The sequence below is a fragment of the Acanthochromis polyacanthus genome, chromosome 14 (genome assembly GCF_021347895.1).
Source record: "Acanthochromis polyacanthus isolate Apoly-LR-REF ecotype Palm Island chromosome 14, KAUST_Apoly_ChrSc, whole genome shotgun sequence".
Lineage (NCBI taxonomy): Eukaryota > Metazoa > Chordata > Actinopteri > Pomacentridae > Acanthochromis > Acanthochromis polyacanthus.
Window position 1 is genome coordinate 35263302 of NC_067126.1, and position 13930 is coordinate 35277231.

At 41.0% G+C, this 13930-nt stretch overlaps 1 protein-coding gene across 1 annotated transcript; it reads left to right on the plus strand.

Annotated features, from left to right (window-relative positions):
* The first annotated feature begins 5384 nt into the window (after nucleotides 1–5384).
* serpine3 (serpin peptidase inhibitor, clade E (nexin, plasminogen activator inhibitor type 1), member 3) lies at nucleotides 5385–13908 on the plus strand. The gene is made up of 9 exons (XM_022195869.2): nucleotides 5385–5778; nucleotides 6167–6553; nucleotides 8410–8628; nucleotides 9741–9983; nucleotides 11351–11549; nucleotides 11637–11737; nucleotides 11818–11904; nucleotides 12524–12607; nucleotides 13700–13908. The coding sequence occupies exons 2-9, from the start codon at nucleotides 6289–6291 to the stop codon at nucleotides 13750–13752; spliced, it is 1251 nt and encodes a 416-aa protein (XP_022051561.1). The 5' UTR covers nucleotides 5385–5778; nucleotides 6167–6288; the 3' UTR covers nucleotides 13753–13908.
* The last annotated feature ends 22 nt before the right edge of the window (nucleotides 13909–13930 follow it).

A 13930-nucleotide genomic window follows, 5' to 3' on the forward strand; every position in this document is an offset into this window, starting at 1 on the left:
TAACAATAATCTGAGGTGGATGCTTCATTAAAGATGCTGCAGGAGTCAGGTCAGTAAACTCGTGCTTCCTTCCTATCATGTGGTGTTTTCCCATTCCCTTTCACCTCCTCATGCCCAGAGCAACATGTTTCCCAGGGTTCTCCGGAGCCGTGTTCGTGTCCCCGTGAGGTGATGCCTACGTGGACGCGTCCCCTCACGTCTCCCCCCTCCCAGTGCCAGCACTAGTGGCTCTAATCCGCCGTGGCGTACCTGGCAGATCGCTCTGGCGACACCGGCGTTGTTGCAGCCTGGCCCGGCATCCCCTCTAATCCTCCCCCGGAGCCTGAAGGGAAGTAGGGCACTGGAGGTGAAGCAGAATGACTCAGTCAGTCACAGCAAACTGCATCGACGCATCATGTATTCACCGTCTGGCTGCAGGCTGCTACTACTGGATCCTGACAGGTTCTCTGGATGTTGTTTTTGTTCTTCTGGGCATCTTCTTGGTTTCATGTTGTCATAGTCCATCTTTTTCTCTTGTTCTAACCCTTGTTGTTGATGCTGTAGTCCTTCTTCTTCTTTTGTTTTTGTGCTATTCTTCTATTTTCCTCTGCACCGTGACCTCAGTTCTTTCCCCTGCAGGGTCAGAGGTGATGGAGTGGGTCTAAACGGCGAGCATGGGGACAGTCTCCGCTAGCCAGGGATTAAGTTACCGCCATGTGGAGGAAGGCGGAGGCATCGCGGAGTCACACAGACACTCATCAGTTAGCATATCTGGTTAAGGAAGGAAAAACTTTCACAGAATGACGATAAGCTCCTGGAAACACAGCCTGACATTCACGTGCACGTAGTTATCATTGGACATTTCATGGATGGATTACTGAAGAGGCCTACTGGAGCAGTGCCAGGGAAACAGGGAGCAGATTTCACGCGGTGCACGTCCTGCTTAGAATTTAATATGTGCACAAAATGAGAGATAGCTTCAGACAGGAGTCAGTCTCTTCTCCAGAGTGAGTTATATTCTAAAGTTCAGCTGCAGTTTTTTTAACCAACAGCAGCACCTTAGGAATCTGCTTCACTTGCAAAATGTCAAAAAAGACACAAAATGACCAATAAAAGGAGGCAAAATGTATAAAATGTAATGCAAAATATATATTAAAAGTTACAAAATGACCACAAGTAGATGCAAAATTACTCCAAAGTTATGCAAAACATTAATTAAGATACAAAAGGAGCACAAACTGAAGCAAAACATCTATTAATAGTCACAACATGACCAAAAAAAGATGAAAAAATGACTACAAACAAATGTAAAAATATCTCTTAATAATAAAAAAATGGCCACGAAAAAGTGCAAAAAGCCATAAAGAGATAAAAAAAAGATTACTACAAATTAGTGCAAAAGATCTATTGAATTTCACAAAATGAACACAGACACATCCAAAAGGACCACAAATAGATGCAAAATGACTACAAACTGATGCAAAACATCATTTGAGACACAAAATGACCAGAGACACACAAAAGGACAACAAAGAGACTCAAAAGATGCACAAAAATACTACAAACTGACAAAACATCTACTGAGAGATACAAAATGATCGCAAAGAGCGGCACAATGAAAACAAGCTGATACAAATCATCTGTTAACACTAAAGGACCACAAGGAGACACAAACACACAACAAAGGCATACAAAATGACCACAAAAAGATAGAAAATGACTGCAAAGAGACACTAAAGAACCACAGTTAGCAGAAAAATGACTACAAACTGATGCAAAACATCCATTAAGAGACACAAAATGATCAGAAAGAGACTTAAAATGACCACAAAGAGATTCAAAAAGATTAAAAGATTAGTTAAAGCAGGTAGAAAGCTCTCATAAAGAAAAAACAGATTTACTTCTTCATTGACAACTTTACTAATTTCTTACAAAAATATCCTAAAACGGGTAAGAAACCTGCATTGTTTGTGTGGATTATTGTGTTATCTATTATTGCATTTTGTCTCAGAATGTTAGAGGTACTCTAGTGTTGCAAAAATGTATTGGTGATGATCAAATCAACACCTCTTATTATCTTTTTGTCCATTTATTAAACTAAACTTACTGTTCCTCATGTCTCAGCTGCGAGGATTTTCAGTTTTCTCATCATATATTTGATATATTTGGTGAAGAAAAAAGCAACAACAGTGCTGAATGACTTAGATAATAACTTACCTGAACAGATAAATGAATAATGATTAAGTTTAGTATGAGGCTCCTGTCAGACTGAGGCCTCCTGAGTGAGGAAGTCGACCTCCATCCTGACCTCTCAGAGCAGCGGCAGTGAGTCCTGGCTTTAGAAACAGAGAGCACAAATCATTATTTCTACTGCACAAATGTGAACCTCTAACATAATGTTCCTTTAAAGGCCCCCGTCGCCGATGAAGATGAAAGCTGCTGTTTATGACGGCGTCTTTTCAGACGATTGTCTTTGGTCAGTTACCGTGACATCTCATCTCCTCCAACAAAGTCCTTAAAATTCCAAATTCCTGCCTTGGGAGTCGGAGCGTTGGGTTTTAAAGAATGTGGCGACTCCGTTTAATGAAGCCAAGCCACGGCTTCACTAATTAGTCAAGTCCAGTAATGGCTGGAATCCCCAAAAGACAAAGCAGCCAAATACCTGATGGCTACCAATCATGCTCTCCTTCATGGGAAAAAATACCCACAATTTATTTTGCTGACTGTCATGTCCCCAATTAGGAGGGACGGTTGAGGGGGAGATCATTCCACAGCAGATTGATTTTAGGTGAAATAAAGGGCATACTGTTGAAATTCTTCATGTTTTTTGTCTTTATTGATCAGCATATATATTGCAAACAGGATCATTTCGAGGTAAGTCTTAGTAGATTTCTGCTTCATGCAAGGATGTCAGGATTTTTCCCTGAAAGTTACTTAATTTACTGTCTTCCTCTCTCATGCAAAACCACTACATTAAAAGAGCTGTGAAGAGCTGATAAAGACAGATTTAGCGGGACACTTAGTGAAGCTTTATCTGTGGAATTGTTCTAAAATATATTGATATTCAAAGAATCAAGTCTAGTCTTTCACTGAAGGTTATTTGACACATCGCTTCCTCACTGTTCTGTTTTTAGCCACTAACTGCTTTAGACATGTAGAATATCCATATTTTTCCATTTACGCCACCATGAAGATGATATTTGCAGTTTTGCATGTAAAATAAGGAAATGCTGGATGGTTTTCAATGACATTTGATGGATATATGAGGATCAAACATTGAATTTGTCCTACTTCAGTTTAGAAACATTCAAAAACATCATATTTGACCCTCACCTGTATTTTGCATGGTGTTAATTAAAACACATTACACCAAGACGGTGAACAAGCTTAAGTTTATAGCTGCTAAAATAACACATTGGGCATTATCATCATAGAGCATTGAGCTACAGTGCTGCTTCACAGAGATACATCGATAGACACTTATTTCTATCCATGCATCTTTGTGAAGCAGCACAATAAATTGCATTGGAATCGTCTCTGGACAAACCTGACTCCGGTTTGCTGGATTAACAGACAGCTGTGGTTAGCTTAGCTTTGCGCAAAGACTGGAAGTGTATGTTTTCTTTTTCCCTACATTTTTGTCAAGTTTAAAAAGATCCCCTTTATCACAATGCAAGCTCAGAGGTCTTTTAACCCTAACCCTACTAACAAATCTCAATAAACATACAATATTCCTTATATAAAAGCTTGTTGAACAGATGTAGTGGTTCACTGGTTGGGTTTTGCTCATGAAAATGTTCCCTGTTGTATGTCTCAGAGGAGCTAACCTATCTTTTCAATGTCTCTAAATGCCTTTTTCATGCCTGCGCCCAGCCCTGGTGCAGTGTTTCCTGACGCTATTCATCAGACGTTGGACACGTCCATGATGAGTGAGTCCACATTCCTCACAGTGATGCCAATTAGAAACTCTGACGGTGCAGCGTGACACAGAGACGTCTTTTGATCATCACAACAAAAGGCCGAAAGACTTGTATAACAGAGTGGATGTCTTCGTGCCTCTCTCCCTCTGTGACCGTAAAAAAATAATTACTGCAGTTCTTTAAGGGACACTTTAGTCATCCTGCTTTATTTCAAGGTCGAGTCCAAAAAAAAATGCACTAAGTTGAAAAACACAGACACATAAATAGTAACTGTTTCTACGGCTGTGTTAATCCACAAGGTGCACTGGGGTAAAAAAAAAAAAACACAACTGTTTGCAGGTCCTCACTAATCCCTGTGTTGTGGGAATTTCTTTAGAAATACATGCCTTCTGCATTTAAAGTCAGGGAACAATCTACAAAACAGGTGGACCTGAGGGGTTATTATAGGCCTGACTTAAAGCCACGTTCATTAGAGATCACTTTATGCTTTTAAAGTGCATACTGCCAAACAGATTTAATAAATCAACTTCCAACAAACGAGCTGGCATCGGTCTGAAAGGCCTGAGGCTCCGGGGAAGTTGCTAATCCAACTCATTTGGCTTTAAATCAGACACTTCTGGATCTCAATTGGAAATCAGACAGGAGCTCATCAGTGATCATTTAAGTTGTAGAGCTACTAATGTGGCAGCTTAAGCACAATTATGACAAAATAAATCATAGTTACGAATGTCTGACTCATTAGGGAAATATATGGATCAGCTTTTAGGGGAAGAGGTAAATCAGACACCGAGATACTAGCACTGTCACGGCTCTCTAATGTACTATAAAAGACTAAATGCAGCACATATTTTACTAGTTTCTGGGCTTTTACACTGAGAAATGTCATGCATATAAAAATAGAGACATTCATGGGTTTAAAATGTATAATAACTACAGGCATCTCTTTATTACTGGTGGCTTATGAGGAATTATTATTATTACTATTATTTTGCAGTAACACAACATAAGTCAGAGGATTTATTGTGGCTGCTGTCTGCCTTCAGAATTTAAAGTACCATGAATTTTTCTCACAGATAATGTCAGGAGTTCTATGGTTTGGATCAGCACCAAACTTCCCCTAACCCTATAGTAATTTATCAACACAACAGATCACGAAGCTGCATCTCAACAAGCATCATCCAGTCACTGGACTGCCAATAGTGGATGGATGGTAAAGATAACAGCTTGGAGAAAACTAGGAAGTACTGTCTATACTTTAAATCAGTTCACTTTTACAGTAAATTCTGCAAACGATTTGTTCATAACTGTAATTCCATCTTGGTATTAGCTCATGTTTGTGTAATTATTTTTTATTTATCCTTATATTTTTCCATATGTTATCTACTTATGTATGCCTTCAAATAAAATAAAATGTTCCTTTTTTTTTTTTTTTTTTAGTTTATCCCTGTATTTTTTTAAAGGAAATGTGCGCATGCCTGCCCGTCTCTGCTGTGCGCGCGTGTGTGGGTGTTTTCTCCCCTCTGCCCGGTTTGGGATTTGCTGGTCGGTGACATGCCTCCCTCCGCCTGGCTCCTTATAGCCCCGGGGAGGCAGGAATCCCGGACGAGTGGTACGGACGTCGCCGACGGAGACCGCCAACACGGAGCGGAGTGTTTGCCTTTAAACGGGTCTTATGACTGCAGCCTGCTTCAGAGAGAGACGGAGGACCGGAGGACGAGACCAGACACGACCGGAGGACTGAACCGGAGACTGACCGGAGGACTCACAGAGAAGCCGGGACCAGTGACTGAGAGCCGGGGACAGACAGGACACAGCTTCCCCTGCAGAGGCTGGATGATCCAGCTGGAGTTAAAACGGATTCTACCTCACCTGTTCACAGGTAGCTGCACTTTTACTGACGTCATAGTAACCAAAAATCACCAGAGCAGTTCATTAAGCCAGGATCAGGTGTAGATTCATCAGCCAGTAAGTGCAATAAAATGGCACTGAAGGATGCAAAAATATCAAAATGACAGGTTTGAATAATGATTATGCACAAAAAATCTGACTGGATTTTTATCAATCATGCATTTACATGTGAGAATCATTTTAATGCTGCAGCTACTTTGAGCCACCAGACAAATATATTTTCAAAATGTAGAGTGTTATCTGCAAAGAGAATACTAGACGTCACACGTGTCCTCTATCATGTAAAATATATTAAACAAATCACTGAGAGTCTTTAGATGACCTCCCTGACCTTTGGTTCTTATTTACTTTCTGTGCAGGATTTGGTGTTTTTTGCTCCTCCTGTTGCTCCTTGTGGACGCCTCCTCTCCTCCCCGTGGACTCATCCTCTCCGTAACCTCCTCTCTTGCTCCTCCTCTCCTCCCTGTGGGCTCCTGAGGACATGTGTCGTCTGCCGGTGGCGTCACTCTTGGTTTGCCTGTGGTTGGCGGAGGGTTGCCACGGTAACGGCAACCTTCAGGACAGCATGAGGGAGCTGCACGCCCGGCTGGCCGTCAGCCTCTACCAGAAGCTCGCCCAGACGGAGAACACCTCCAACCTGATCATGTCTCCGACCAGCGTCTCCTTGTCGCTGGCGCTGCTGCAGCTCGGGGCCCGGGGCAACACGCTGGCCCAGCTGGAGGGAACCCTGGGATACAGCGTGAACGGTAGGTGATCTCATGTTTCTGATAATATGCAGGTAGCATTAGTGGCTCCTGGAGAGGGCTGTTGGTACCAGGTGGTGTGGAGCGGTGGTGCTGGCCCTGCAGAGCCCAGCGGTGTCTGGAGCCATAATACCTGCCTCCACACCAACTCTAATCTCATTAACCGCTGCTGCAGCTCGGCCTGTGGGTCAACAGGTTGTGTGTTTAATTACAGGCTAAATGAGAACGAGCTGCCGTTTGCTTTACCTGCAGGACTCGGTCTCACCTGTCAGGGGATGGAAGCTGATGACAGGAGGTTCTGCTTCTACTGTGTGGCTTTGAAGAGTTTCACTTCTGAAGCATCCCGATCATGTCTCGTGTCGTCAGCGTCTTGGTGTTAGAGGTTTCTGTGAGCAGAACAGTTTGAAACACAGAACTGCTTAATATATGGTGGTGGAACAGCAGAAATCTGAAAATTCCCACACAGGAGAAACTGTAACCAGCGAGTGTGTGCCAGTTTTAGTTCGATAAATGTCTTATATGGTCAAATCACTGATTCAATGACTAATCCTCTAAAGTCATTTATTCTTAAGTTTGTCTGTTTTTGTCTGGTTTGGTGCTTCTGCGTAGAATAGAAGCCACCTTATGGTAGAAATCACACAGTGTAGTGACTGCTTATAGGATATAAAATGATTGCTTTTTACTGGTTTATTATCAGACATACATATAAGAAGCAATATAAGCGAATGGACAGAATGTAAAACTAACCAAACAGTCACAACACTGAAGAAATCTGAAAGAAAAACAGCATATTGCTTTTATTAACAGCACTAGATTGCAGCTAGAGGCAGAAGCTAGTATCTCTGTACTGTCAAAACAGAATAATACAGAGAAAGGAGACTCTAGCTACAGACAGGTACAGAAAGATGTGTACAGAGGACATCTACTTCCTGGTGAAGCCCTAGCAGGAGCCCACAGCAACAGCAACAAGAAAAAGAAGTGAATATTAAAGCATGACAGGAGACAGCCCATAATCAGCTGCTTCTGTTTGGAGTAACTGCTGAGAGAATCTCTGGTTTCATTTATGTTTTGATCATTTAGTTGCTGGAATGAATATGTTGAATTCTATATTATTTTACAGATTTTGAACATGGTGAATTATATTTTAGCAGCAGCACTGATGATCGGATGCTGAAACTGCTGTTAACCCTGGTGTCACCCTATGGGTCAAAATCGACCCGTTTTAAAGTCTGAAAATGGAGGCAAATAAAATTCACGGTGAAACTTCTGATGTCCACATTGTCGGGAAACTTTTGAACATTTTTTGGTGGAAAAAACAAATGTCAAACATGTTTCTTTAAGAACATTCACAGAAAAATCCACCAAAATCCATCAATTTTCCACTGCATTTTGCTGTGAATGTTCTTAAAGAAATAAGAAGTTCTACTGATACATCTGTAATCACTTTTAGATATTTTTGGAAGCTTTTACTCATTTTTGGAAAAATATTTACAAGAATTCTTTCAAAATGAGTTTCTTTTACAATTTTTTAATTAAAATTTTATAGAAAGAAATTATTGGAATTTTCTTCCTGAAAGTTTTGCAAATTTTCTGAAATTTTGAGTTTTTTTTTTTTTTGCTGAATTTGGGATTTTTTTTTTCAGACAAGGAAACCATTTTTGGTGCCCGTAAATGAAGACAACAGGAGGGTTAAACAAGGTCAAGCATTTTCCAGCAGTAGTTGTGCATAAAGCTGTTCATATCCAGAAAGAAGAAACCTGTCCTTCAGATAATCATCACTCCAGGTCTGATCTAAAACCTTTCCTTCAGACAAATGTCCTTCCGGCTCTGATCTGTCCTCTGGGTGCTTCTTTCTGCAGACGCCCAGGTCCAGGACTTCCTGCTGCACTCCCAGGGCGACATGAGCAACAGCAGCCAGGGCATGTGGCTGCAGCAGACGTGCACGTTGTTCATCCAGAGCGGCGTCCAGCTGCTGTCCCAGTTCACCCAGCATGCAGCAGCCTGGGCCAACACCACCGTGGTCCGAGCCAACTTCAGCCAGCCCAACGGCCAAGCAGAGCGAGGAGGACACGGCCACGGTAGTCCAGACGTCTCTATACAGCAGTGACAGAAATACAAACGAGGCAGATGACAAAGACAGGGAGAGGGGAGAAAAGAGGAAGGAAAAAGAAGGGCAGGGGCTAGAACAGGGATCATGACAGGCTCAAATCAACCTATTTTACTGTCCAGCGAAGAATGGGGAACTAAGCAATGGTTTTTAAAGTGTCAGCTCTATAAAGTTTGTAGAGAGGTGATATTTGAGCTCCTAGTGATGAAAAGAAATCAGCTTTAGCATCCTTACTTTCATATCTGCACCCCTTACATGAAGCTAAATGTAACTCCCTGTTCAGTGAGTCTGCAGACTGGTACCAGTTCCATTAACACTCGTGTCGTCCTGCGGGTCAAAATCGACCCGTTTTAAAGTTCGAAAATGTGGAAAAAAATAAATATTTTCACAGTGAAACTTATGATGTCCATATTTTCAACATTTTTTGGAAATCTTTTAACAGTTTTTGGTGGAAAAAAGAAATGTTAAAAATGTTTCTTAAGAATATTCACATAAAAATCAACCAAAATCCAGCGAAATTCGCTGGATTTTGGTTGATTTTTATGTAAATGTTCTTCAAGAAAATATTAGAAGTTTTACTGTTATATATGTAATCACTTTAGATGTTTTTAGGATTTTTTTGGGAAGATTTTTACTCATTTTTGAAAATATTTACAAGAATTTTCTTGCCAAATTTGACGGATTTTTCAAAACTAAAACTTTTAAGGGAAATTTTTAAGGAATCATTACAATTTTCTTCCTGAATGTTTTGCAAATTTTCAGAAATTTGGGGATTTTTGCTGAATTTTTTTTATTTTTTTCTGACAAGGAAACAATATTTTTGGTGCTTGTAAATGAAGACAACAGAAGGGTTAAAAAGTGTTTTTACTTCACAGTATTTCTACACTAAAGGTAATACTAACAGGAAAACTTAAAGTAATTCTGTGTAGAGGATGTCCTTATTTTTCATGTTTATCGTGTTGCCAGATGTTTGAGGACTTCTTTTAGCATATATTCAGGACTACATGTCATGCTATGAGTTCCTGTTGTTTCGAAAGAGAAGTTTTAGTCCTGCAATGTTTCTATAAATGCTTCTCCCTCCAGATGAGCCGTGGCCTCTCCAGTCAGGAAGCAGCAGTGGAGAGCTCTCTGGATCAGGAGAGGCCCAGGCCGAGGCCCTGTGGTGGGGACACCGCCTGCAGGTGGCGCTGGTCAACACGGTGGCTTTCAGGGGCGTCTGGCAGAAGCAGTTTCTGTTCACCAACACCCAGAACCTGCCCTTCATCCTGCCTGATGGGACTCCCATTAAGGTGCCCATGATGTACCAGGCTGCAGAGGTCAGCTTTGGTAAGAGAGAGAGTCATCCCCTGGAGGATGCAGTTAGAAGGAACTATTCAGTTTACTTAGACCACTGTGTTATATGACTGGCTGTAATCCTGTGATTAGTTTCACTCACCTGGAGTCTGTTCTGCTGCACGTTTCACGCAGCATCCTCCCCTTCTGCTCTGACTGTGTTTCCTCTTAGCGGCTGGAAACTCATCAACGTGCACGCTGAGACCGACAGGTTTTAGTGAAGGTTTAGATTGTGCAATAAGATCGATCCTCCTGGTCCTTCAGGTGGTGAAGGCTTTTTATTGATCGAGCTCTCCTCCCTGCATGCAGACGCTCCACCAGCAGTTCCCCTGACTACTGTCCAGGCTGCTGTTCCTTCATCCTTGGCTTTAACAGGCTGTTATGTTTGTTTTACAGAAACCCTTTCCTTAAATCTACAGCAGGATAACAGGGAGCTGCAGCCTGATCTTTCTCCTGCAGTGAATCAGTGGTTTGGAGATATTCCTGGCTGAGTCAGATCATGTTATTCAGACCCTGTTAGGGGTCGCCTTGAGCTCAGTGGAGGTTTTTTAGCTTCACCACTGAACAGATCTCAGCTCTCTTATTCCAGCAGTAGTTTTCAGCAGAACCTACTGAGATTTATTAGCTCGTCTAACAGTCTCAGATAGAGTTATTGACTGAACAGTGCAGAGGATTTAACAGCTTAACATTTATAGCTGATAATGTCAGTGCTGATGAAAGTTTACCGAGCTGTTATTTCTATCCTTTAAAAACACTAAACCTATCTATCTATCTATCTATCTATCTTGAATTTAAAAGAGCAATATTTCTATGAACATTTTGAACTTGAATTATTTAAACTTGTGAGATGGTTGTTCCATAAAATTTGTCAGTGACAGTTCTGATCATCAAGGTGGTGTTTGACAGTTTCTTTCTTTGTCATTTTCTGAACTAAATGACATTAATCCCTCTCCACTATCTGGTCCTCATCAACCAGTTCTTCCTCTATCAGACATGCAGCTCCACATTTATTAGAAACTCAGTTATCTTTGTATTCTCTTTATTTTCCGGTCTTGCCTGTATTCAATTACAGCTTTGTTCCATTCAGGACATTTAAATACATTTTCTTTCACCATCCAATAATTGTTTATTATCACTGTGACAAGAAAAAAGTTTTCACTTCCTACATATTTCATAAAATGTTTAGTTAAATATATGTTTCTCAGTTACAAATTATGAGTCATTTCCGTTTCTACTCTGGTGTTGTCTTTCTTTTAATCTGTTGGATATGGTTCTGTGACGTTTAAAATAAAATCAGGTGAAACTAAATTCTGCTGATGAGTGAATCAGAAGAAGTCCTGACCTCGCTGACCTCCCCTCAGGTCAGTTCAGGACGGGATCGGATCAGCGCTACACGGTTCTGGAGCTGCCGTTCCTGGGCCGCTCCCTGAGCCTGCAGGTGGTTCTACCCAGCGAGAGGAAGACGCCGCTGTCCTCCCTGGAGGCTCAGCTCACACAGCGCCACCTAGCGTCCTGGGACACCGGCCTGCGCAGAACCAGGATGGACATCTTCCTCCCCAGGTAGAGAATAATGCTTCAGGATTAGAGACTGGTTCAGGACTTACAGACTTTGGTTCATAAATGTGGATCTTCTTGTGGTGTTTCCAGATTCAGAATGCAGAACAAGTTCAACCTGAGGTCGGTGCTCCCCGCTATGGGCATCAGCGATGCCTTCAACCCCACAGCAGCCGACTTCACCGGGATCTCAGGTCAGTCCATAAGCATCCAGGATGTCCTTCAGGTTTAAGCTCAGGTTCTTCAGGTGTCTGACAGTCTGTTCCTTCTGCAGTGGAGGAGGGTCTCTATGTGTCTGATGCCTTCCATGAAGTCAGGATAGAAGTCACGGAGGACGGGACCAAAGCAGCTGCTGCGACTGGTGATAATATGACAGATATTAATAGAACAAATAGATTTTAACCCTCCTGTTGTCCTAATTTATGGGCACCAAAAAAATAGCGTTTCCTTGTCCGAAAAAAAATCCAAAAATTCAGCAAAAAAATTCCTGAAAATTTGCAAAACCTACAGGAAGAAAATTCCAATAATTCCTTAAAAGTTTCCCTTAAAGGTTTTATTTTAAAACAATCCTCCAAATTTGGCAAAAAAAAAATCCTGTAAATATTTTCAAAAAAATTAGTAAAAATCTTCCAAAAAAAATCCTAAAAATATCTAAAGTGATTACATATATATCAGTAAGACTTATAATATTTTCTTTAAGAACATTCAGAAAAAAATGATCTTTGGTTGATTTTTTTGTGAATTTTCTTAAGAAACACTTTTAGCATTTCTTTTTCCACTAAAAAATGTTTAAAAAAATTCTAAAAAAAATGTTGAAAATGTGGACATCAGAAGTTTCACTGTGAATATATATATATTTTTTCCACATTTTCAAACTTTAAACCGGGTCACTTTTGACCCGCAGGACAACACAAGGGTTAATAGAAGAGAAAAAACCCGACTGTCTAAGGTTTCTAAAACGTGATTTTCTATCCCTGCAGCGATGGTCCTCCTCAAAAGATCCCGAGCTCCAGTTTTCAAAGCAGATCGGCCGTTCTTATTTCTACTGCGACAGGTTCACACAGGTATTTACTTCACATCATACAGATGTTTTAAATGTTTTAGTCAAGAAAAGCACCCTAGTCAGGGAAAGCCGTTTGACATTTTAGATTTAGGATGAAAATAAGTAGATCTTTGAATGAGTTGCGCTGATCAGACAGACACCATAGAAATACTCAGTGGAGTAGAAAGATTTGAGCTGAAAATAGTCTGATAAATATTTCCTAAACATCTATAAATAGTGTAAGAAATGACTGAGCCTTTTTCAGAACCTACTATAGCAGAGCTGAGTGACAAATTAAAGGAAAAGCCAACATGAAGTGTCTCCCAGAACAGCTTCAGTACATCTGAGCAAGTCTCTGGAGCGATGGAGCTCCTGTCCTCTGAAGGATGTTCCTTCATCTGGTGTTCTGATGATGGAGAGGCTGGTCTAAGATCATCCCGGAGACGCCTCTCTCCTTAGAATAGAAATGTTTAGATTAAAGGCGATCGCTCAGAACAACTTTGTATTTATTAGTAGTGACTAATCAACCAGCCAGCAGAAGAGAGACACCAGAGTCCCTCACTGTAGGGCTCAGGAGTTGGCTTTTTTCCTTTGTCATCTGTCTGTATATATATGTGTGAAATGTTTATGCCAGAAACGGACGAACACGTCTTTAGTTCTGGTCAGTATGCCAGGCTGGACAAAAAAAAAAGTTCATTTAATGCTTTTTACAACATAAACAAATGTGCTGAAGGATAGATCAGCTGGTTGAACAGGTGACCCATAAACAGTTAGCCCCTGATGGTCTGGCTTCTATTCCAGCTCAGGGCTCTTTACTGCAGGTCTTCACCCATTCTTCTCCCTACTTTCCTGTCTAATAAAGCCAAAAAGGAACTTTAAATTATAGATACATAGATCAGATTCCAGACAGCCGTTGTTTCTGCACATTTCTTTTCTTAAAGTGTGCAGATTTGAGTATTTCTGATTTAGCCCCCCCTAGTGGTAGCATAACAGACAGATGAGCCAACTAACTCCAACTCATAAAATCAGAACAAATTCAAATGTGTTTAAAACAAAAAAGATAAATGCCTGCCAGTTTGTAAATCGCTCTTTTTTTCTGTGCTCTGCATTTCAGGATCCATCTTGTTTATGGGCCGAGTGATGAATCCAGCAGAGCAGACGCCCTAAAGGCTCTAAACAACACAGAACACTCACATTCACACTCCTGCACCATTTCACCCACCGGTATTTATTGGACCAAAGGAGGGTCCACGGACACTTCAGGAAGAGGGACATTATTTTTGTACATATCTGTAAATAAAATTTTAATACGTTTTTACACAACGAGTGTTTTGATCCTTTCTTC

What these genes read in the sequence shown, in the direction of transcription:
- serpine3 (XM_022195869.2), top strand. Translation starts at nt 6,289, where the DNA reads ATGTGTCGTCTGCCGGTGGCGTCACTCTTGGTTTGCCTGTGGTTGGCG. An exon ending in GCGAGGAGGACACGGCCACG is followed by an intron (nt 8,629 to 9,740) that starts GTAGTCCAGACG and finishes TTCTCCCTCCAG; the next exon opens with ATGAGCCGTGGCCTCTCCAG. An exon ending in ACTGCGACAGGTTCACACAG is followed by an intron (nt 12,608 to 13,699) that starts GTATTTACTTCA and finishes TCTGCATTTCAG; the next exon opens with GATCCATCTTGTTTATGGGC.